The sequence below is a fragment of the Rhipicephalus sanguineus genome, chromosome 11 (assembly GCF_013339695.2).
Source record: "Rhipicephalus sanguineus isolate Rsan-2018 chromosome 11, BIME_Rsan_1.4, whole genome shotgun sequence".
Lineage (NCBI taxonomy): Eukaryota > Metazoa > Arthropoda > Arachnida > Ixodida > Ixodidae > Rhipicephalus > Rhipicephalus sanguineus.
The window spans coordinates 80,559,142-80,585,185 of NC_051186.1; the positions used below are offsets into that span (position 1 = coordinate 80,559,142).

At 45.4% G+C, this 26,044-nt stretch overlaps 2 protein-coding genes across 12 annotated transcripts in view; both read left to right on the plus strand.

Annotated features, from left to right (window-relative positions):
• The window catches only part of LOC119375196 (GRB10-interacting GYF protein 2), a 676,837-nt gene that overhangs the window by 301,098 nt on the left and 349,695 nt on the right, over positions 1 to 26,044 (plus strand). The gene's annotated exons all lie outside the window — the stretch shown is intronic.
• On the plus strand, positions 787 to 23,902 carry LOC119373279 (luciferin 4-monooxygenase). Its single transcript, XM_049420378.1, has 7 exons — positions 787 to 915; positions 12,999 to 13,198; positions 18,358 to 18,529; positions 18,975 to 19,260; positions 20,783 to 20,927; positions 23,196 to 23,453; positions 23,636 to 23,902. The coding sequence occupies exons 4-7, from the start codon at positions 19,255 to 19,257 to the stop codon at positions 23,800 to 23,802; spliced, it is 576 nt and encodes a 191-aa protein (XP_049276335.1). The 5' UTR covers positions 787 to 915; positions 12,999 to 13,198; positions 18,358 to 18,529; positions 18,975 to 19,254; the 3' UTR covers positions 23,803 to 23,902.

Below are 26,044 nucleotides of genomic sequence, written 5' to 3' on the forward strand. Positions count from 1 at the left end.
CCCAGTAGGTCCCTCCCGATTTGCTGGAACAGTCGGTGAGGTGGTTCGAGTGGGCTGAAGAAAGCCTGCTGGTCTTGTCGGCGGTGTCTTGCGTCGTTGACAGTCTCGACGTGTCCTTACGTAGCGAGCGACGTCGGTGGCAAGGTCTTATTTTTTGAAACAGCGAATAATGTATGCATCAATCTCAGAAACTTTTAATTTATGTGGTCATGCTGTACCTATTTACATTCTCCCCACAAGGCTTTTGCATTTAGTCCTTTAAATAAAATCCTCACAGTTATTGTTTTCACACAAGCTACTTTTGGCCGCTTCTAGTGCGCTTGGCTCAAGTTGGCTACTTTTCGGCTAGTTTTCCCAATATTCTCGCTGTGTTTTGTCTTTTCGATCTGGCAACCCTGGTGGCGGTTGCTATGGCAACGGCTCGACGGCGGCTGCTCCTCGGCTTGGTGGCGGCTTGGCTATTTTTAGCACAGACACGGCGCAGCAGAGGTGTCTTGTTAACAGACTTCTTACCGCAAGCTTTAACAGCTGCACTGTTTAAAAAAACACGTATGCAATGCTCACGGATGCACCAAGCAACCGACGTATTTTTCCGTTTCTCGTTTCTTGAGCTTGTTATTTTCTTGATTTGTCATCGGCGCTGCGATTACTTTAGAAGTTCTAAATAGGTGCAACAAACGGCGCAGTCAGAACTCAGGGACACCGCTGCACTTCAACATTTCTGTGTTACTTATCATGAAATAACTCTGAGTAAACTGACAAATTCTTGTCTTCCTCAGACTGTGCGACATGCGGGCGCGCATAGAGGAAGGCATCGTGTACTCACCTTACACCTACACTCCACGCGCCGAAGATCGGACGCTGAGCAGCTTCCTCATGGAAGCGCTAACAGCCCATGGATCGAAGACAGCTTTGGTAAGATATCTAAACTGTTTTGAAGACAAAACTAACATGCCATGAGGAATGCGCCCAAATCATTCAGAAGCATTAGACAATAACTTGTTGCGTGGCTGGTAGAATAATGCCTAATGAAGCCGCTGTATTCAAAGAAAACAATCACTTACAAATAAGAAATAGAGTGCAGAGAGAGAGAGAGATAATAAAACGAGAGAAAGGCAGGGAGGTTAACCAGAATTGTAGCATCTGGTTTGCGCAGAGAACACAATGTCATTGTGCAGAGAACACAATGACACCTATGGAATACAGTACAGTGTTTGTAACGTAACATCGGTGAGTTTCGGCGGACGCCATTTATATCGCTGAAAAAAAAATATTTTGCTGTCCGTGTCCCTAGAGCCACGAAACCGATCTTAGTTTCCCGAAAAAAAAAATGTTGCCCAAGTCAAAGAAAAGCTCGGAAGTCTCCACTCAGCAGAACCGTTTTTATTGCGACAGCAGTTATATGGACAGTCTCGACGTGTTTTTGCCATCGCCGTCATGTCCTTCCGTTATGAAGTCCAAATTGATAAGATCTCCCGTGCATTGTATGTTCTACCGCGGCTAAAAGCGCGCGAGCGGGTGCCGCAAACGCGGCTGAAGCAGAGATCAGACGAGCCGGCCCAGTTCCGTCGCTTGGAGGGTGCATGCGATAACATCACCCCGCTCGGGAGGCCTGCCGTCGAAGCAGACAGGAAACGCCCCGCCCGTCTTTAACGACCATGACAAGACACGAGGTAGGGGGAGGGGGGGTTGACGTGCGAGCAGCCACTTTGAACATAGAATCTAAGGGCATGGTCGCGATCGCTGGCGCGCGCGCTATCTCGAAAGCCACCACAGCGGCCGGCTCGTATACCCTTCTACGTGCTGCGCTCTCAACGCGAATAGACCATGCGGAGAGCATCTCTCCCTGGAGCGGCCGTATTCTCTTACACCAGCATTTTGTAGTACGCGAGGTCGGATACAAAACAGTTAGCTGCCAGTCTCACTTCGTGTAACACTACAATTTGCTACTATCGCATCCATTGCTTCGCCCTTGCGGTGAAACTGACTTTTTTTGGCGAATTGCGCGAAAATGGGATTTTGACGAGATCCTACAAAAAAACTATTGCAGCTGTGAGTCTTAAAATTTTTCTTGACATAATGAATAACGTGCGTTCATAAAATTATGTTATTTTGCAGTTTTGTCGTCCATATTTTTTTAATTGCAAATACAGCACACTGCTCAATAATGCTGTAATTTTAGATTTTTTTGCTCCGCGTCTATGAAAGTCAGAATTTTCAGAATTTTTCACAGCGTTGCCACACATTTGGTTAACAAGTGTGTCAAATGCGATTTCCGGGAATGGCGTCAAACGCAAACGAAAAATGCATAAGGCCTGTCTCAAAAAACGCAATGTTTTGAAATTCAATAAATAAAGGCCACCTTCGATTTTCTTCAAACTCCACATAATCAAAGCCAAGCGCGTACTCTGACTTAATCTGTAAAAACATGCCACATTATTTTCGTGAGATCGAAGTCACAAAGCCACCAACGTGGCCAAATTGACGTTAAGCCGCAGCCGCTCAAATGAGCAATCATGTAGCTATAGTTGCCATTGTCATGATTTTAGGTCCTAATCATGTTCTCTGTTGTTCACGAAACAACAAATCGAGAAAAAAAATTGACGAAGCCTGCACTAAGTCGCGCAAGCCTTGAAAGAGCGAAACTGGACGATTATGAGGTGTAAAATGGTTGCTTCTAGGTTGTTGCTAGGCTTTAGCTAGATTAATCACAACACGGATGACCAAACTCCAGAAACGAGTGTTCACACCTCTCATAGAACGACCCTTTCTTTACTTCTTTTTTCTCTCTCTCTTTCTTTCTATCTTGATCTTGCTATTTTGTTTCTCTCTTTCTCTCTCTTTCTATATCTTTACCTTTCTTTCTATTTTTTATATCTTTGTTCCCATTATTTCTCTCTCTCTTTCTTTCCGTAGCTTTCTCTCTCTTTTAGTGAACCAGTGGTGAATAGTGGGATTTGCCCAATTTCTGTGGCACATACCCGTTCATGATGATCATAGTTTTCTAATAGGCCGCACAAATTACGGCTAGCTTAAAGTGCTTCGCTGATGAAAAGACGGCCAGTTGCTTTGTAGTACAAATTTGTACTTTTGCGTGTTTGTACTCGTCGTATAGCAACTGATAAAAGCAACTATCGGAGAAAGTTCGTCTAGATGTGCACTCGTGTCGGGTTTTCGCATACAACAGTTTCTTCGGCCTTACTGTGCGTACACAGGACGCGAGACAGGCATCCAAGGAAGACTGGGTCCACGCATAAAGTGCCCTGGAGATGGCACCCATGAACTCCGCCTTGTTGCGCTTCTGGTAGGACGCCCGACAATGACGTTTCCTACTCACCGCCGCCTTGAGAGGAGAAATTTCTGTTGAATAAATCACTAAGTTCAGCTCCTCAGCATCTTTTTGCTCAGGAACAAAATTTTCGACAGACACAGACGCATCTGTACATTTTACAGCGATCTGTTTGAAGAGGCTGAAACAGTTTCCAAGACGGAGAGAGCTTGTTCTGGCAGAAAGCTCACAAACAAGAAGTTATCCAAATCTTTTATACTGTGAATATTCCGCTTTAACCAATCTTTTTCTTGTGCTTGTACAGATAGCGCTAAACGTTCGCTTTGAGCTGTGGAAGTCAGCCACAAATCACAGGGGAGTACAAGAAGCGCATGCGTACTCACATATGCTGCTCAGTAGAAGGCTGCCGTGCAGTCGACGACACGACTCACGGACGTGAAAGCTGGTTTGCGACTTCAATCTTTCTGAAACGTACTGAGCTGTTTATTTTTAATTGTCCTTTCGTTTCAGTTTGTCGTTCCGCGAACACGCGAGAACGCATTTACAGCCTAGAAATCGCTGCTGTGCAGGCTGTGTTTCGCAGCCGCAGCGCGCTGATGAATACAAAAAAGGAAAATAAATAAATAATAAAGTGCATGGTATCTCTGCACTTCTCGTATAATGAAGAGGGTTGTTTAAAAGCCGGTGGTGACACATCTCCTTTAATCTGAATGCCAGATATTGTCGCATTGACGTTTAGCAATGCGAGGCAGTGCCACGGTGGAATCATTGGTCTCACCCCATACGTGGAGCACGTTGTTAACGATCTGCCGTGCGCGGTCACCCAATCGCAGAACAATGTGCGTGGTTTGTCCGTTGTTATAGAGGCTGGGTGGTGACAGGTAGTCCGGGCCTTATATGTGTGGCGTTTTAGATGCGTAGCAGCTCTTTGTCTAGCCTGTGTAACGCTGTCCGTCCGTCCGCACAAACGCGAGGCAACGCGCTTCCCTCGGCGCAGGTGTTGGAGCGGTGCCAAGTAGGTCACGCCGCAGCTGGGCGTGGACGTCACGCACCCCCGGCACGCTTCCCTCGCAGGTGCGCGCGTACGTCACTCTCTCCCTCACCCGCCGGGGCGCCGCAGCTGCCGGCTCCAACACCCGCTCGCCTCCCGTGTCCGCGTTTCAAACAAACGTTTACACCAGTAAACGCTACACCGAGTTTCGCTTCAAACGAATCTTCCAGCGCTCACCGCAGCACCCGCGTTAGCGCCGTTCAACCCGTGACGCCAACCGTGCGCAACGCTGCTGCTTCGCATCCCATCAGCGTTCCCTTCGGGGAGATGGTCCAATTTTTTTAAGAGCCAAATCTAGCAGCCGAAACTGGGCTAAATTTCATGATAGCGTAAAGCGCGCCTAAGTAGGCTCCACTTTAAAAACAATTATAATCAAAATGGGGGGGGGGGGTCCTCCACTGTCTTGCTATCTGTCTGAATCGCCCTGAATCGCCAGGAAGAATGTTGCGCTACGTTCGGCACGGCTGGAACTCAAGCTTCGCGCCCTCGCGCTCGAAGCCGGATCCAGCTGCCTCTCGGGGAAATCAGTGCTCTATATTATGCATTCATTCCCACAGATATGTGGACAAGACAAGTTAACTTACAGCGAGCTGCAGGAAAAAGTGCGGCGTTGCGCAGCAGGCTTCCGCCGTCAGGGCGTTGGCAAAGGTGACCGGGTCTATGTGCACTTCGCCAACTCCGTCGAAGCATTCGTCGATGTGTGCAGCGTCCCACTCACGGAAGCTTCAGTGGTATCATCTGACATCATGTGGCGAGAAGGTGAGTGAACGACGCGCGATTTTTAGCAGCTACATGGGAAATGTTCGCAGCATGATTAGATGCAAGAGAGTCAGGCACCGACAACTGAGACAAAGTGAAACTGTTGTCAATTGCGGAGGCTTTCGCGAAGAAAACCTCGTGGCCTAGTCGTCCCTTTAAGAGCGAAGCTCTTAAAGCACGTGGTAAAACGTCCTCCGTGCCGTTACCTAGCAACATCTAAGCCACAGATGCGCACCACCTGTGTTCAGACTCGCCTAGCCGTGCATGCGCCGGGGAGCAGCCGCCGCCAATCACGCCCACCGACGGAGACAGTCCGCGCAGCCGCCGCGCCGAGTTTGCCGGGCGTGGCGCGAGCCGAGTAGGAGCGGCGAAAGGCCCGCGCTTCTACCGGGGGTTCTACAGCCAGATTTATACGTGAGCTTCTGGCCCTGGAGTTAAAAAATTCTTGCAAGGTCTGTGACAGGCTGTGGTTCGAATCTACTCTGTCTACGCCAAGGAAAGACCTAGCATCAGTCAAGAAAGCCACGTTAAGCTCCTAAGATCAACCAGCTTCGCTTTTCTTAAGCTTTACACGGTTAGTGTAAACTTCCTCAATTTTCTTTACTTCTTTATTCTGCCATAAACCTAAATACTTTTCTTTGCCATTCTAGCAGTATTCTGTTTCCTCAAAATTTCGTTGACGTGCTATTGGCCACACGAGTAAAATTTTAAGCAATAAAGTTTAGTTTTCATGGTTTAAAACAAAGTGCTTAAGGAACGTTCAACTGTCTATTTTTTTCTTCATGTCACACAACCTGAAAAAGCCGAGTATCTCGCAGCTGATAACAATGCACCTTCACAAGGTTAGTAAAGATATGATGTGTGCTACGACTACGTTTATCGTAGGGACCTAGCTCCGGTCCCCTGCGCCTCCTGCCGGTCTGCGTTAATCATTTTAGCAATGCAAGACCATGGGTCGAATTCCCAAAGCTCTTGGCACGCAAGCTATCTTTGCCGCCGGCTAGGCAATATGAGGTTCGTCTGCACGCTTTGCTATTACGAACTACCCTATAAGCTTTTGCGAGTACGGGCTCAGGTTATTTGTCACAAGTGTATTTGAGGAATACTCTTACTTTAGTTCCGGAAATACAGGTGCGTCATTTAAAAAAGCGAATCTTCAAAGCAGGCCTGTAGCCAGGGGGGGAGGGGGTTACGGGCCCGCCCCCTTCCCCTCCGTAATTTTGGTGAAGTAGGTGTTTTTTACCAAACATCAATAATGAAAATAGGTGTTTTTCTCAAATAGACAAGGTTTTCAGCAAGTGGGCCCCCTACCCGAAAAAGGTTCCTGGCTACGGGCCTCCATCAAAGCATCTAAAGACAAGAAAAATAAAATGAACTGCGTTTTATATCAGATGCCATTATCGACAAAATAGAGAGGGCCGGTGCCACTGCCATTCTCACCGATGCAGGCCACGTCGAAATGTTTGCTCGAATCATTAGCCGCTGCAATGTCAAGGTGAGCGTGAGGATCTCTCTGGTTAACACATCTATTTTTAAACATCTTCTTGCCATTTAAAAGATGTGTTATGACACCTCAAATTCATATCCAGCGGTCAGAACTTCGGAATCTGTGGCATTCTTTTGGAACTTCTACATTGGGTTCGGTAAATAAGGACAATGTCTTGCCTACACCCTTAACATGGCCACCTTTATTAAAGGCATACATTTTTATGAGTTGTGTGCCTCTAATTTGCAAGTTTTGCATAACTTTTGACATGGCAAACTCTACAGTATAAGTCAGGGTAATTTTCTAAGTCAAAGAGGAATTTTTGCGCAAAGATTAGCATGGGTCCTCTAAAAGTGTAACCTTTATTGGAGGTATACATGTCAGAATATCGTGTCTTTTTATAGGTATCTGAAAACCTTCTACAATATAAGTTAGAAGTGTAAAATTTTAAATGTAACGCTTCTACAAAGAAACAGCTAGCACACCCCTGAATAGTTCCATGGAATGCAAACCCGCAACCTCCGCATGCCTCATATAAAGCTCTTACAGCGGATTGAGAAGACCATTTCTGGCGAACTGCATTTTCCCTTTATTGCCTAAAAATATAGTAAGTGCTTTGAAAGAAAGAGAGGTTGACGATGCTTTTTTGTCCGAGAATTTTTTACGCTCCTTAGAATGTTGTAAATGCACAACGCTCGCGTCTATACTGAACTTCTTAGAAGAGTTGAAGTATGGGGCAGTTGATGATGCATGCTTGGTAACGTGAAGCGATTTGTTTGTGATGCATGCTTGGTAACGTGAAGCGATTTATACAGGGCACAAAAGTGAGAAAGACGGGAGCAGTGAGAGCTTGCTCGGCAGGCACATAAGTATGACACATACAGGAGCTTAGGCTGTCGCACCTTCGCCCACATGCAGAAAAATTACAATCAGAGAAATAAAAAGAGTAAAAAGCAAGTTATTTAAAATAAAAAAATATGTATTCATTATTTGAACTCCACGTACGTAACCGAGAAGCAATCTTTTATCAAAAAAAAGTGATGTGGGCACGTAGTCCTTTGCCGAAACGATCTTTGGAAATTGTATACTGGTCGGACATTATTTTTTTAAAGGGTGCTGTAAGGTTAGGCGCCACGATGCGTGGGTTGACGATTCCTTTTTGCCAGAAAGGGCGTCAGGGTACTGTCCCGCGCCCGCTCGGCGGCATCAGCGGCAGACACCTTGCACCTGGCCGGCGCCTTTGGAAGACGTCGCTAGCAGAACTGGCTGTCTGGTAGGAACCAGCTAGCCAAGAGCAGGCAAACATGCGCAGGCGTTCTTTTTATTTTCTCACAGAAGGCGTTCTTCATAATTTGTAGAATCTCCTGAAGCGTATGTACTTCTGGTTAATTCATGCGCGCAGAAGTACATCGAATATTTCTGATTGAAAATGAGCATTCGTTTGACAGTTTCTGCTAAGCCCTTTTCTTTTCATCCACGTCTATTTTTTGCACTACATTTGATACATGCACACATATCTGAATGTTCAGCCTTGCCTTCTTGTTGAATACAGTTATGTAGAGAGAACAGAGAACACCTGAACTTACCTCGCTCATAGAGAAGTGTTCTGATAAACCCTGCAAGTGGCGCGAGCGTTAGCCCACAGAGGTGTCCTTTGCTTGCTTCTCAGGGGGAACTGTTCCATTTCATCCTAGATGCATCCAAAGTGTATTTGAACCTCAGCCATAGTTGTTAGTTCCGCTTATAAAAGGTTGATTTGGGCTTCTTTTTCCGCCGAGTCGCTTGTGGAATTTTCCAGTCGCTTCTCGCGTTTCATGGGCTTATTTGCATTCTTGCAGCAAATATAGTTGTTTTAGTGAACACTCGACATACCTTTAGTAAAGGTAAAAGTTTCTGCCCTCTTCAACAGCACTTTTATGACAACAGTGTACCCACTATGTGTGTGTAAGAGGATGCGCGCACTAATGTACATGCCCTTCGTAATGGGTTGCATGCTTTAAACCAGCAGCAGTTACGCGCGTGATACTTTGTCGAAGTTGCGATGCACCCACTACGTGGTCTTAAGGGAATACGCGCAGTAATGTGTGTGCCTTTTGTAATGGGTGGCCGGCTTTAAACCGCCAACTCGTTATGAAATTCACATGGCGTGACGCCCCATTGCAATATACGCTTGTACCCCGTTCTACTGCGACATTACATCTCGTACTGTGACGCCTGTACTCAGGACGCGTGGGTCTGTGAAGCATTAAAGTTAATTTCAGTGCAGTTTCAAGCAATTGAGTGGCTCTGTGGCACGAGATAACGTATGCTATAGAAAATTAAATCGAGTTGTTTTTTTAAAAGCGCTTTGTAGAACGTCCCAAAAAAGAGTATGGCGTCTTTACAGCTGATGAAGCAATGTTCTATAGTTTCCCGAACTTCAGCCATTCTGTGCCTGTTGACATGCACTTACTAATGGGTATGCACAGTTTATGGAAAACTCGCACGTTAGAGAGGCATGCAGAGCCCATGGTATCATCGCGGTCGCCTTTCATTCAAATGGCTCTTCAGCTAAAATACCATTATCAACAATTACAGTTTCAACCGGACTGGTATCCACTCTTGATTAAATGTACTGCTTAATACCCTTTTAGGACTTCTGTGTAACGCTTGCACGCTGTTGAGGTCGCCTTGAGTATTTTGTTCGCTATGTATGCTAATTACGGACGTCTGTACTAAATACTATGAAAGAGAGAAAAAGATGAAGTGGCTCTGTGGTAGAACGCAGATGGCCTGGGTTCGATTCCCACTCGAACCTAAGATTTTTTCATTATTTATTTTATCCAAGACGATGATTTTTCGCTCACAACCAACGACACCGACGCCAACGCCGACACCAGAATTTCTACGGAACGAGCTATTTAACGCTGTCGCGTTAAAAGTAACTATTTGCTTTCGTTCATAGGTGCGCATATTTTTGTTGTACTAAACAATTAAAGTTATTTTTTCAGCTCCCCTTCGTATTTGAGTTACTTTTTTTATTATAATTAAAAATATTTTCAAGGATGGGAAAATTTATTAAATTTCCGCTTCTTTTCGGCTTCTTCGCGAAAGTCGAGCCGCTTTTTGGGGGGAGGGGGGGGGGCTTTTTTGTGATCATTGTTTGCTTGTTAGCTTGGTAGCATCTGGCAACTCTCACCTCACCACAAAACTGAGTTAAGGCCAACACAACAGAAAAAAAGAACGCTTATTTTAAGTTCAGCGCATATAGCTGCCTCGGAAACGCCTTTGGAATTAAAGTCATGTGGTGAAACCTGCGTTCTCTTTAAAAGTTTGATAGTAAGCAAAGGGCGCTGTGTTGTATGGTTCCCTCACTACAAATTGGCAAGATAATTTGTGCTACACCTGTATTTTCTTTTAATTCATTGTGCGCCGTTGCTGAGAAGCAGATGTCTTTCTTAGATTTCTTTTCTAATTAGGCTGTTAACCTAATTTTCAACTTACCTTCTGTTCCAAAAAAAATCTTGGCACATACGTCCAACACACGCTTACGGCGGTCTTAGAAAGCGACTTTCAGGAGGCACATTTCCTTTTCATTGTTGTATGTTACACCACTTAAGGCGCCCGAAGCTAATAACTGTTATATACAAAACACGGAAACATGAATGCACATACATTGTAAACTTTCATTTCTATGCATTTTGTCTCATATGAAATTTAAAATTTGCGCCCTACCTGTAACTGCCACCACCATCTACTTAATGACTTCAGGGCTGTCAAAAGAACCAGAATATCTTGTTGTCGATGTCACTGCATTTCCTCTGAAGAGACAGTTTACGTATGAAGACACCTTGCGGTAAACAGTTGCCGATGTATGATTTCCTACACGTGAGCGCTGCCCGATAAACTACGCCCACCTCACATTTTACAAACGGAAATTTAGCGACCGCATCAAATAACCGTGTCGCGACCCGATAAACAAAATAAACGTTTCCCCGTACGCAACTACACTAAGGTAACTCCAGATCTTTCACTCTATCCAGCACGCCCTTCGCGCATGCGCATCACCAGCTAGGCACGCGTGGCTCTCTCATGCCACACCGATTTGCGCAACTACAATTCTCGAACTACTATAATTCGCGGTACAACAATTCTCTCGAACTTGCGCTAATTAATCGTTTAATCAATTTATTCATTTGTTTCGCCTGTCGGTCACGCATCTCACGATATGGGAGTTAAGAGAGATATGGCCAAACGATACCTTTAATTCGCCAAGGAATGCTTCCCATTCAAGTAAGAAAACTGGTACACTTCCAGCAAAATTAGCTCTGCGTCGAGTTCACACGTCGTTAATAATGCGTCGACGCATAACAGTTTGTCAACGATTCGCCGATGACCGCGTCTGAAAGTTCTGTCAGTATACGCATACACGGCTGAGATGTATAAACTGCTGGAATGCAAACACGGCCGAAATGTCAATCTTCTGAAAAAGCATGTTTGTTGTCAAAGTGCCTAGTACCATTACGAGTAAATGAACGAACGAATTCATTAATGGATGAATGAACGAAGGTATGGCATTCTTTGTTTGTGTAATAATTCTCAGATGCTGTTCTGTAAAGTTTTGAGGCGCTAACTTTGAGTACCACGTAAAGCTGTAATTCTCTGTGTGCCTATGTGTGACTAACTGTTCGAGCAGAGCCGAACTGTTCCGAAGCCAGTATGTTTACAAGGCATTCTTATATTTTACCACTTAGCCACATTCTGATCCTGGCATCTTTTTTTAACACGAAAGTGTTTTATACCGGGGCCCACCAAGGTTTTTATGACATATTTCCGTCACAGAAATACGTCAGCAAAATAAACGCCATCAAATGGCAAAGAAAAAATTGGCCGCGTATCTGCGTGCTTCGCTGCAAATGTCGTCTAAAGACGATAGAAGAGGCGCTGCGTGAGATATGGGCGCCATCTGGCAATACGTCGGGAAACATGAGTGCTGTGTAGGGCTGGTAGTCCCAGCGCAGCGGCAGGCGAAGACCGGCGGTGACCAACGCCACCGATGGGGACGCCGGCCAGCCCGAATACGCTGTTTGGCGCGATGCGCCGAAGGAGAAGAAACGTCCGCACTCAACGAGTACTCTCCACACACTCTTTTATTTACACGTCGCCTGGGTAAAACAGGAATGCCAGAGCGGCGCCCCATGGCATTCGTACAGTGCAATACAGAAACGAAACCGAAACACAACAATGAGCTCGTGCAGAGGGAACGGATGAAGGCAAGTTTCAGCGCAGTCGCGTTTTCAGCGCAGCTTAAGAAACTGGGGTCTTTAGAATTAAGTATGTATGCATTTTCTACTAAAGGAACACACCACCTAATACTTACCTAATGATGTTGCGCCTCAGATATTCGTAATATTTACTTTTTGATTGACAACGTTCACATGTATGAACAGCCGTACCAGTTCAAGATGGCTGGGCGGTAAGCAAGTGGTTCAACTTTGGCCGGGTTGCTGAATCGGATGACGTGCCGACAAACAGAAAGACAGACCAAAATTTCTGCGTTTAAGTTCCCCAAGAAAAACTATCGTCTTTAAAACTATAAGAAGTTCCGTTGACAGGAGTCGAACCTATGACCTCTCGGTCTGCGACGACGGCTGGCGGGCGTTTAGCCCACTGAGCTACCGCCAAACACATTTAACGCGCCTTTTATCTTTCACACTTTCCTCTCACTGTGCTCTTACATGGACAGATGGAAGGATTAACGCTATGAGCGTCCCCATTATAACGGGGTGGTGACATGTGTGCCACCAGGCTCGATAAATAAAACAAAAAAATGCGCCGTTGCTGCGACCGTCCGATTCGGCGCGTTTCCAACATAAGTGTAATTTCGTTTAACACAGCGCGAGGTGGTGGCTTCAGCACAAGCCTAGCTCACAGCATCCATCTATATCGCAAAATTGCTCTCCGACGCTCGCCTGGCTGTCGCACCGCGTTCCCCGCTCGCCCTGTGAGAATTAACTGCCAGGCTTGAGGGAAGACACAACGCGCGTAGCGTTTCTCTTCGCGTTTCACGACGCTTTGGAGGAGTGCATACCGAGTATCAATGTTTATTATGTGCTTGTTGATGACATATTCGCGCGGGATTCACCATATGCGGTGTCCACGTATATGTTAAGAACTTCAGCTTCCGCAAGGGTTAAATCATGATCATGGACGTTACTCGTCGGTACAGCTAGAGATGTGCCACTAGGCGTCAACGTGAGTGCGTCTACATCAGGCGGTGCTTCATCTGCCAAACAACGATAGACATTATACAAGCTCTGATATACCAATGCACTAAAGCAATCAACTACTTTTGTGACGACACGTTTCACTTTCGTGTTATACCGATTCCTATGATAGAGGGATGAGCCATCATTTTTTTTATTTTCCCGCAGAAAGCATTTGTAGTAGGTGAGAAAAGATCCGGCTTCAATGACGTCTCTGAATTCAGCCGAAATGACGAATTACTGAACGAAGACGAAAAGTTTGACACAGGTGATTGCATATTCGCGAAGTGGACCACGGGCACAAGTGCTGTACCTAAAGGCGTCGAATATAGTGAAGAACGCTTCCTCGGGCTAATTTCGTGCCTTGCGTGAGTAAGAACATTTCTTCTTCTTCTACTTTGTCTTTATTATTATTATTATTATTATTATTATTATATTATTATTATTATTATTATTATTATTACTACTACTACTACTACTGTCCCCAACCAAGGCGCCCAGCCGGGACACCTTTTCTCTGCTCGTGCCTTGTTTCCGGTAAGCAGCAGTCTTTCGTATACGTGAAAGCTGTGAAAAACATGTGCATGCCAGACGACGGTGGCGCACTTCGGAATTTATTTTTTCTTTCTGGCCTTTATTTATATATACATACAAAGACATACTCAGGACATGACGGCAACGGCGACGGAAAAAACCCTCCGAGAGTGTCCATATAATTGCTATCGCAATAAAATTACGACACAATCACCTTCCCGCCGCATGCTTCGCATTGCATTGATCGGCCGAATTTTCTCTGTCTCTCTCTCTCTCTCTGAGGCAGCTCCTCACACTGATTGCTTTGCATGAATTCTATTTTCACAACGCATGGGATCTGCCGGAATTTTAACAGCGAAGCTGTTTAGCAAATCGTTCCTTGTTCACTCCGTACCAAAAAACTATCATCATCATAAGCGGGTATCCGCCACTGATATTGTGTAAATCCCACTACTCACCAATGGTACACTAAAAACGAAGAAAACTATCGTCATCAAACGGGTAAGTACCACTGTGCGGCCTATCAGAAAACTGTCATCATCATAAACGGGTATGTGCCACAGAAACTGGGTAAATCCCACAACACGCAATTTCCACTAAAAAGGAAGAAGGCAACAGTTACCCCAACAAATGGTTGCGAAGCGACGGCGCCGAGCCGACGACCCCGAGTACGTGCAAGGAAAGAATATTAGGGAACGGGAAAGGCAACGGCTGCTGCGAGAAGACCCCGAAGCAATGGAAGGACTACGCCAACAACGACGTGTCCGTAGATCTACGAGAGGTGCGAACGCTTGGTTTTAGCGCGAGGTTCTGTCTCTGGAGTTTGGGCATCCGTGTCGTGTTTGTGACTGTGGTTTAACTCGAACATCTCCGCGCTGCGAATCAACGTAGAAACAACCTAGCATTACCTAGCTGCGACCTAGAAGCAACCTAGAAACGACCTGCATCACCTAGCTATGGCCTAGAAACGACCTAGAAGCAACCAGGTTAGTCTTCAGAATCGTCCACTTTCGCTGTTTCAAGCCTTGCGCGGCTTAGTGCAAGCTTTACCCTTTTTTTTTCAGTATGGTGTTCAGATTTTGGCACTTTTGTCTAGCGCCGGCTACTCCTTTTCACAGATGATAGTATACGTGAAAGTAACAACAACGAAAAGAAAAAAAAATACGTAAAAGATCAGCTAGGCAGAGTTCATATATAGTCCATTCACATAAAAAATGGGGAAAACACACAGGCACACAACATACAGTCTCGTCACATAACACTATAGTTCACATAAAGTGCAATCCCAGGAACACTGCATATGATGTAAATAGCACGAAACGTCCACATAACATAACAGTACTGAAATTCGCAAATTCCAGTCATATGGATACAAAATGAGTTCGCACATGAAGCGACACACTCAGGTCAAAATTTTTCATACTACTGCATGTTCAGCCAATTGAAGCTATACATCACCACAGGAAAAACAAGGGTTTTAGTGAGACGGATATTAGTTTTCAGGCTAAAATCTCTGTTGTCTAATAATACTCGAGGGTTCGTTCATTACTCTTTCTCAGTACAATTGTATTCTAAGTATCCATTGCAGAGATGCCGCCTTTCACTATCGTGGATCTCAGAAAAAGCCACGGTTTCGCCGCGAGGGTGAAGCAAGTAGTGCGATAGCAACAAATTAGGAAATCAAGCAGCTCAGTACTTGCAGCGCGCCGCTCAAGCGCAAAGAACTCACGAAAAGAACACACACAGGATGACCGCGACTTAACAACAGTCGCAGCTCGATACTTGCAGCGCGCTGCTCAAACACAAGGAAGGACTCTCGGAAAGAAAGCACAGGTATACACAGGACGAGCGCGAACTAACAACTGCCACAAATGTTACTTTGTTTACTGAAAAACCAAAAAAGACGCGTACCATCAAGGAAAAAGTAAGGACAGGACAGAAAGGGCGTCACTCGCAACTAACTTTATTCCCAGAACATCAGCGTCATATATAACCACAGCGACCCTGCGCGCGCACATCGGCTCATACGCTCGTCAGAAAACACGCGATAACAAGATTAACTAATCGAAAAATGAATCGATGAAACTAAATTCACCCCCACACAGAGCAACAGATGTGTCACTAACGCAGCATTCTTTTTTCTTTCTAATATAGTATGCTTCCATAATTTCACGCGCTAAGACATCGTTACTCTTTCCAAGAACGGAAACACTGGCAAACCCAGGCTCACACTTGCAGGAACCACAATGCACAGGCAAATGTGCTGAAAGTTTATTTTTCACCGAAAATTCGTGCTCCCTCATCCTGTCGTTTATGCACCGGCCTGTTTGGCCGATATATACCCTACCGCAACTCAGCGGGATCTCGTACACCACGCTAACCGAGCAGGCGACAAAGGGCCTTGCGTGCCTCTTCCCACACGGGGAGGGCCTCGGTGCAGAAGAAATTCGTGGGCACAGGCTAGCCAACTTGCGGGGCGCCGAGAACACCAAGGGTACCTTGTACCTGTTGGCCACATTCTTAAGGTTGTGAGCAACCTTGTGCACATATGGCATAACCATGGGCCTTTTTTCCATCGGCTGCCTATTTCTTCTCGATCCCTTCAGTTTCTGAAGGAGGGTTTCCGAGACTGCAACAACGACAGAACCAGGGTAGCCGGCTGAATACAGCCTCGTGACCTGATTATTGAAACTTTCCTGCATTCGATGAGGACAAGATTTCACCAGCGCTCCTTCCAGGCACATGGAAGCAACGGCCCTCTTGACAAGTTTCGAATGCGAGGCATCATAAGGAAGAAGTGCCTTGCGTGAACGTGGGCAAAATGCCCAACATATGTGCGTCTCCGAGAAAGTGAGACTCAGGTCTAAAAATTGCAGCACACCACCAACAGGAAGCTCATGCGTGAATAAAAGACCCTTGGCGTGTTGTCTAAAAACAGCTAAAACCTCATCCGCTGAGTTAGTGGTTGTCAAAGAAGGGTTAGCTTTAAAAATGATTAAAAAGTCATCAACATACCTAAAAATCTTCACTTCAGCATCGTCAATAACCTGAGCCACTTCTCTGTCAAAATCCGCTAAAAATATGTTACATAACACAGGTGCCACGCATGAACCTATGCAGATTCCTTTTCTTTGAATATAAAACTGATTATCGTGACACACGAACGTGGAACATAGATAAAATTCGAGCAACGTCATAAAGTTGTCAAGGGAAATGCCAGTGGCGCGCTCAAAGGCAAGAACACCATTCTGCTCAATACATCTTCTAACAACTAAAAACAACATCTGCGTGGGCAACCGAATAAAACAAATCTTCAACATCAATAGAAAAAGCATTGCCACTTTTTATTTACTTTTTCCTTGATGGTACGCGTCTTTTTGGTTTTTCAGTAAGCATGTACCAACTAGCCCAACAAAAAGTTCTATTATGTTGCTTCGTGTTTGAGCAGCACGCTAGAACCCAACGCTCTTAGATATTGTTTTTTCTTGAAACCTGGGCGCGTGGAGTGACGCCTCCGCGTCTCCTGCCGCGCGGTGGCGTTCGACGCATTGTATACCCGGTGTTCCACAACGCGAGTGGCTACAGAAGTGGACCACTTTTTTGTGCGTGTCTCAAGGGCAGTTTTCACACTGAAGCAAAATCTAGGAGCGTTGCTTTAATGCGCGCCCTTCGTGCAATCTCGCTGGTGATACTGCACACGCCGAAGCACCTCCGAGCTCTGCGTACCACCAGCGGCAAATGGTATAGCTCCCCATTACTATTCCAAACAACAGATGGCGCGTGGCCTAGTTGTCTAACGCGTTGCGCTACTTACCAGGGGGTCGCAGGTTCGAATCACGGTGGTGCGCTTCGGAATTCTTTTCTTCTAACTTCTTTTTCTTTTTGGCTTTTATTTACATATACATACCTATACATATCCGGAACATGATGACGACGGTAACGGCGACAGCAAAAACTTGCCGAGTGTGTCCATCTAATTGCTATCACAATAAAACGTAATGGTTTACGATTTTCTGCGCTCCTGCTGTCTCCTTCTTTTTCTCTGTGTTCTATCTTGTGCTCGCGCTAGTTCTTAAAGTATGCGCCGATTCCAATTGGCCCACCCTCCTACCTTACTGGTTTACAACATCTATTACGTGGTTATTATTCTGATTTATCTGCTCTTTGTCGTTTTTCATAGCTCCACTCTAGTCTGCTTTATGTTTACAAAAACACCATCTTTCGTATTTTCTTCTTTAGCCTTCAAGATGAAGGTTTTTGAGTACTTTATGCTTCCTGCTACTAAAGTCGTAGCGTCTGCGTACCACCAGTTGGTAACTTTTATTCCTCCGATTTTAACTCCCAGGTTGCGGCCTCCGCCGACATATTCTGCATATAACTGAATTAGCGAGGCAAACAATGCACTTATACACCTGACTAATTTCTGGACCTTAATTACACCAATATTTTTCGGAAATTATGACGTGCTAAAACTCTCGTTTTTGTGAATATGATCGGAGGTTACAGTGGTCAAATAAATAAGTAGACTTGCTGTGGTGAGCGAACCAAATATTTGAGGCAGTTGATATTATTTGCAAGTTTCCATAAACTATTTTATGTGGTCAGTGTGGTCTCTGGTTTCACGCCCTTTCTCAAACGTTGCCGTATCATTGTCCCTCTTCCCCTGTATCGTTCTAGCTTTTTCTGTATAACATTGAGAAGTTTATAAGGCTCCTTATGTTCAGGCCTGTGATGATCATTGTGCACAAGGCCATACCTAAGGCCTGGTTCTAGTGCGTGGATGTTCAAGTAATACATAGGCCACTGATAGAGCACTGCAGAAGCGCATCGCTACAGACACCGGGCTAATGCGAACAGTAATGTGAGGGTAATCACGACTGTAGACAGAAATTCCTGCACGCTTTTTTTTTTCTCCCAAATGCGTGAAGAAGCGAAATTGCGTTAAAAAAATGCTTCTGATGTACTAATGTTCTTGAAATTGTTCCTCTCTTAGTGGTTGTGAATTCCTTTCTTCGAATGACATCTTGCTGGGTGACTGGGCTATTTGCTTTCTCCCGGAGTTCGGCATGTGGCTTCTGGCACTCAGTCTTGGATCTACCATTGCGATCAGCAAGACGTGCCAGGCTGTACCTCTTGACGTCTTCGACGTAATAAAAGATTGTAAGGTATTGGACCACATTTGCTAATGTTACAGTGAGTAAATTGTAACCAATCACATAACCGATCAATGATTTCTTTAACATCCCATAAACCAACCCTTCGGTGTTTTAATGATGCGTATCATTCATTGGGTCATTCATTCATTACTTTGTGGATGTGCCCACGAAGGCATCCAAACCATAATAAAGGTAAACTTTTGTTATACAACCAGAAAAAAGAAAATAAATGGTTAGAAAACGGTAGCACGAGAATATACAGCAAAAAAACGAAGACAGGTTGACACATTAATAAAAAGAACTTACTAACTGGAAATTTCTGCACACTCAATTAGCTCATAAAGCCAAATGTTGTATTGATCGCAATGAAAACGTTGGTTGGAAAACTGAATATTTGTCTCACCCAATAGCACTGGCCTACTTATCAGGAAGCAAATTTTTGCACCTCTTTCAGGCAGTTGCGATGGTTACCATTTTTCCGAGGCTAAGGCTGATACTAGACTTTATGAAAACATCCCAAGACCGGGGCGAAGTTCTTAGAAAGGCAGTCAGAAGAATTACTGTGATCGCCACTATGCCCACACCAGGCCTGGTAGAAGAGCTGACCAGTACTTTCCAGCTGGACGAACTTCGCACCAGCTATGGAATGACCGAAGCGGGAGGATGCATGACCCTTACTCCGAAAGGAGATAAGTCCGTGTAATAACGTGGGTTTTCCGATACCTGGAACCAGGATGAAGGTAATCTCGCTCGCCGACAACGGCGTCTCACTTTATTTTCGTCATTCTTGAGACAGGACTTACCAGGCCCATCGGGTCCTGCTAACATTCCTTAAGAAAGCGAATTTGGCTTCCCGTTTGTAGACCTCGTTCCGTGTTTCTATTTATTCTGTCTGAGTGTCTGTATTTTATATTATTTCCTATTTAATTTCCTCTTTGTTTTCTTTTATCTTCATTTTCTCTATTTGTTCTCCCCTCTCTAAAGAGCAGGCCGGCCGTGTGCCCCTCTAGGTGGCAGTTGCCCATCTTCTCCCTCCTTATTCGCTATCACTTTCTATGGTTGTGTATAGATATCTAATAATAATAATAATAATAATAATAATAATAATAATAATAATAATAATAATAATAATAATAATAATAATAATAATAATAATAATAATAATAATTTCAAGCGATGAGATCCACTACTAAAACTTCTTGCATGAAAATACCTACACAAAGTGTGGACGGATCCTATTTACATCACAATAATTGCGTCGAATGATGTCTGCTGCATAAAAATGACCATTTCAAGTCATGTAAATGACTGTGCTGCCATGTAGAATCATGTAGATGACAGTCTTCGAGCGCGGCCTCTTCGTGATATGCCGAAATGTAGTAATCCCAAATGATGTGATAATATAAGACATCACTCTGAATGCGGCTAATTATAGTGATATCCCCTTCAGGCGCGAAACATTATGGGCTGCCTGTAAACGTGTCAAATTTACACAACTTTATCCCAAGGTTCTTTGTAATCTACTGCAAGGAATAACAGGTGGTATTACATTGATCTATGCATTTTGAGTAATTAATCTTAATTAGTGCAAATTAAAAGTCTATTTCTTATGCACTATATCATGTTCTATTTTCGCATAAAAATAATGAACTTTCGGGCTCACATGGGCAATTCGTTATCGGTTACATCAATCCCGAGCAGACAAAAAGTGTGATTTTGGCATGGCTTCCGGAACGGGGCACGTCGATTGGCTCGTCGAGCGCGGCAGTTTCTTCAGCAAAGAGGCCATCTGCAACCGTAGGCGGCAAAATTGTACAAATATGCTCGCCAAGTTTTAAGCCGCTTGAAGTAACACGCGTGTGACAAGCCTCGATTAGTACAATTGTGCACACCGCCACTGAAGGTGATATTCAAAAGATATTTGGCAATATTTGTTCAAATAACACTTAACTTCGAAGACACCGCGTATTAAAGCGAATACTTCATCATTTAACGGAACTTTGGAGAAATGTCATGAATCCAAGCTACGTATCACAATTTGAGGCAAAATTCAGAAGTTGGACTAAGCGGAACAGACGGCCCTTTCAAAGGGACGTAGTAATGACAACTACCAAAGCATCTATACTACATTTCGCTTTTGTAATCTCTGTACATATTGGTTATACAGCAACCGGCCCAGAGCTTTACCTTTCAACAGACATTGAAATCTTTTAACACGCGCCCATGCTTTGTGCTAACGTCATCCACTTCATTACCTCACAGGTAATCGATCCAGAAAGCAGCAAGATACTCGGACCCATACAGTGCGGAGAGGTGCTCTTTGATACACCGTGCGCTGCACTTCGGTACTGCGGGCATCCTGAACCTACGGCCACCATCACAGATGAACAAGGGTGGATATATACTGGTAAATGCCTGCCAGATATTCATTTAGCGACGTTGCTTGTTGGGCGAGCTCGTCTGTTGCCTGTTTTTTGCGCTGATTCATTATGACTGATTCATTTAGCGAGCTGACGCTAGTTGTACAGTCTTCATAATTTGCTTCTTCACCGACGGACACTTGCAGTTTGTCAGCATCTTGAATTTCTTGGCTTTCTTTTGTGAAGGAAACCTTGAGATCCAGGAAAGCAACAAGAAACTGATAAATATTGACCGATTGCTGATGATAAATATAAACCACCTGGGATTAATTTACACCGCCTGCGGTTGTTTAACGTGCACGTGAATGCATGTATGGCTCGCGTTTCGCCCCCATCGAAATACGGCCGCCGTGGCCGCGAATGGAACATGTGTCCCCAGGCTTAGCAGTACGAACAGTTATCATCTAATTAAGTTACCACAGCGCGTACCTTGTACGGTGGTCTCCCACTTTCAGAACCGAAATATCCACAGTTCTAGTGCCGCAGCTTTCTCGTCGATTCTGTTACTCTCGCCATCTCATTTATCTCGTTATTAGTCGTAACCACCTCTAGTTCTCAGAGGGATCTAGGGATCCCTCTGAGAACTAAAGGTGGCTACGACAGCGCCATCTAGTGAACACTCCAAGAACTAGAGGTGGCTACCCACTACTACTACTACTACCACCACTACATACTACAGAGGAGGGACAGACCCACACCCAAAGGAGCTTCGCCCCTAAAAAATAAACCAATAAACGTGACATCGAACCTTGCGTAGCCGTGAGCGCCGCCGCCTATTGCCAAACAGCACGGCAGTGCATAGAGCAGCTGTGTGTTTGTGTTTTGTATGGCTGCGCCCAGATGGCGCGACAATCTGCAAGCCGCCGCGGAATTTGCCATTTGCATGTCTGGCTTTCGGAACGCAGTTTCACAACTGGTATGATTGAAGAACTCTGCTTTCAACAGAATCGCTCCGCCGTGTTTCGTCGGACCGCATGCATGGATGTAGGAGCCGGAGGGCGTCCACACTTGTCTTTCCTTGCGGCACGTTTTAGGTGTCCACCAAGAAACGAAACCAGGCTAGCGATTGGGAAGGAGATACGAACACGATCCGATTACGCTAAAGCGTCCTACTCTTGAAAGCGAAGCTCAAGCGTCCTCCAACTTTTTTCTTCAGTCAGAGATGCACGAAACTATTTGGAAGCACTGGGACTAGCTATTTGCTTAGTTTGGTTGCGAGACCTTAATATCTCGTGCTATTCTTAGCCTCAGTATAGAACTCGGAGCACGGAATCAAGTCCGAGGTCTATCGGTAGACGGCAGGGGCGTAGCCACGTTAGGGCACACCCGGGCCTGTGCCCCCCCCCCCCGAAATTTTTTTTGCCATAGCATACAGAGCAGAAAATGGAAAATGACACTCGACCACATCTGCCTGCTCGTCCCCACTACAGATCAAGGAGGTGCCCCCCCCCCCCCGAAAAAAATTTCTGCCTACGCCCCTGGTAGACGGTGAAACGGTTGCGTGCCTTTTCTGCTCATCCGCTACCATGAACGGTATATGTCGCGCGGTTAATAAGGGGAATACCTTGGATGCCTCATCAAACGCGAAAATTGACCGTTGGCGTCGGCGGCGTCTTCGAGATTTAGCGAGACCTGACGATACCCTGACGATACATCACGCGACCCGCGTCGGCGCCACCATGAATGATGCAACAAAACTAAGTGATAAAGGTCGGTCAAAAGTCACGTGGTATACTAAAAAGAGTGTGCGTGTGTGTGCCGTCTGTGTACCAAAAGTCACGTGACCTCGGTGCAACATGACGCGGTCAATCACGTCGCCCATCGCCAGAAATTTCGCGCTATTGTGACGTCATGATCACGTCACAACATGACGTTACATGGTGACTTCATCGCACGATATCGTCGCTCGGTCACAGTCGGGCCGATCACCGAGGCTGTGCAAAACAATGTGAGGTGCAGAAAGCCTACAATGCCTCCGATCTTGGAGGCTTTGCAACACTACTTTAGGCGCAGAAAGCTTTCGGTGGGGGGAAGGATCAGCACATGGACAGAGAAGAAAAATGGCACGGCTTTCGCCTTCGAGTCATCTTAGGAACCTCGTGATTGCATAAGGAACCTTGTGAGTTCTTTTTACCTACACAGCTTAGTTCAGGAAGGTCTCGATGTAATATTTTATCTGGTGATCCGGTGACATGCGGCTCAAATTGACGACACGATTGAATGACTGTCAATTTATTCCTCCATTCTCATGGTAGGTAACCTCGGTTACTACAACCACGATGGGAGACTCTTTTTATGTGGTCGCCTCAAGACGATGATGCTGTGCCAGAGGAGGAGAGTGTCTCCAGTTACTATAGAACACTGCCTAATAGAACATACTGCCGTGCAAGAGGTAGCCGTAATAGGCGTACCCGCGCCGGACGGTGACGAGTTCCCGGCTGCCGTGGTCATCACAAAGCCGGGATATTCGCAGGACCATCAACTCGCCGACGACCTGAAGCGTCACGTGGCTGGTGAGAATAAATAAGATACCCAAGTTTCCTCTGCGCATGCCCAACGGTCAGCTGTGCCTCACTACATATGGCGCATGTTTAACATTCCGGGATTATTTCTACTCTTCTTGTGTTCGCTTATCCGGTGTTGCGGCTTCTCTGCGTAACGTTAATTTTGGCACCATGCTTATTCAATCACGCAGAACGAAAGCCCTCCTGCATGCACTTGCACGGTGGAGTCTACTTCGCCGACGCACTGCCGAAGAGCGCCCTTGGAAAAGCCAGGTCAGCCTCACTTCGAGAGCTTCTCGGAACGCTGCGCAGAATGGACAGCGCGGGTGAAACTGCTTCTGGCGATGTGATGTACTAGAAAGGGTTTGGGTTTGGAACCCACTTCTCGATGTCCTGCCTGCCATCTCTCCACGCCAGGGCATCGTCTTGACCATCGCTAGCGCGTTTTAATGTCTTAATAAAACTTACATGCTGATTTCTCCGATGAGGAAGTTAATCATTCGTAATATCTTATCGATAAATTATGCTCTAGTGTGATTGCAACTGACAAGACATTGTATTCCAAAAATAAACTGGTCAGGCGAGAGTGTCAAACCAGAGTTGCCAAATTTTTATGTGCGATAGAAGTTTCAGCGCAAGAAACATGTGACGCAGCTTACGAACATTACGTTGCTGTGCTTGCAGCATGTATCGTATCGCCTTTTCCTGCTGCTTGAACAGGGGTTGTCGCTATAGACAACGTTTCGATAAGTGGTCTCGTCTTCGTAAAGACCGACACTATCTTTGTTAGAACTGTGTACGCGCGCGCTTTGCTCAGTCTCCTAAAAAATAATAAATAAGAAAACGCCAGGCCTGCGCTGAAACCGCAACGCAGTCACAGCGAAAGCTGGAAGAGCGGCGTTTCTAGAGCCCGTTGTAAGCTCTTTTGGGGCTACTATAACAAGTACACTAGCAAGGTGCCCACTATGCCATAAATAACAATTTTTGTGAAGTTGAGAAGCACCTACTAAGCCATTATTCGTCATTCTGCGGAGAAGCGAGGCACCAGCTACACGTCTGTAAGGCATTATGCGCACTTTGTTGACGCGACGACTGATGACGATGAAGAATTATGGCTCAGCCCTTTGTAATGAGTTGGAATCTTTAAACGGCCCACCAGTTATGTAATTTACATTTGGTGACGCCTGGTCGCTATTTCCCTCTCCCGTCATGCTGTATAACATACGTTGACGTGGGAGAGAGACGGGGAGGGGGGGGGGGGTGCGAAGAACTTTACTGAGACCCCGAGGAAATACTTTGTTGATGCTGCCTGATGACGACGAAGAATTATGGCGGAGGCCTTTGTAATGGGTTGGAAGCATTCAACAACCTAGTCGTTGCGCAATTCGCATTGTGTGACGCCTGGTTACAGAATTCGCGTTGTGCGATGCTCGGGTGTTATTTTACTCTTCTACCACGCTATATTGCATATGTTAATGTGGCTCCTTCCCGACATGAAGCCTGTGTAGGACCTTTTTGCAAAGCAGTTTCAAGCACCGGCATGGCTCAGAGCCTTGCGCGAGACTGTGCACAGGTATTCCATACACAGCCTCGCGCAAGGCTTTGAGCCATGCCGGTGCTTGAAAGCTCGCGCAAGGTACTATATAAGGATTTACTAACTATGCTCTTCGCACCTCCGTTGTACCGTTCATTGTACTCCGATCTTTCAGGCCACAATGTGTTGAAACGTGTGCGCAAAATGTATATTCCTCCTAATTCAAAAACATTTTTCTATAAACTCCACTGTGAAACGCTTCCGGTAAGCACATGGTTGAAAAGAAAAGGCATTTTTGTCTCTTCTGTTAACTGCCGTCTATGTGATGTGCCGGAAACAATAGAGCATTGCTTTATTAGCTGCAAAGATGCTATTCTGTTCTGGGATGTCCTTCAGAGAGCACTGAAGAAAAGTTTTGTCGTCAATTCTCACACCATACGTTATCTCATACCAACATCGCTTGATGAAGTGCCATATGATATGTTTTTCCTCATGGGTATGCATAGCTTATGGAAGACACGTATGCAGGACCGTAACGCAGAACCTACCATTTCTTCAAGCATGCACTTCATTCGCATGACTATTCAGCTAAAGGACATTTATGACGACCTAGACTTTAGACCGGACTGGTACCCCCTCTTGGTGAGGTGCTCGGCCTCACCACCTTTCCAGTATAACACGATGTGAAGAACTCTCACCGTTCTACTGCACGTTGTGTAAGCCATCCAGTGTGCACTTAGTAACGCTTGAGCGCATATTGTCGCTATGTGATTGTACTTTTGCTTGCTTTATTTGTGCTAATATTGTGCACTGTAATACTAAGTGTGATAAATACCATGAAAGAAAAAAAAAACGGCATGGCTCAGAGGTTGAATACTGGGCTCCCACGCAGAGGGCGCAGGTTCGAACCTCGTTCCATCCTGCAATTTTTTTTCTTATTTCGTTTTTTTTTTTCTTATTTCGAGCGATAGTGGTTACGGACACCTACGGCGCCAAAAACGGCCGCTGAAATGATCCCATAACAGCTTTCGCTGTAAAAGTGGAGGAGGAGAAGAGAGCGAGTGCG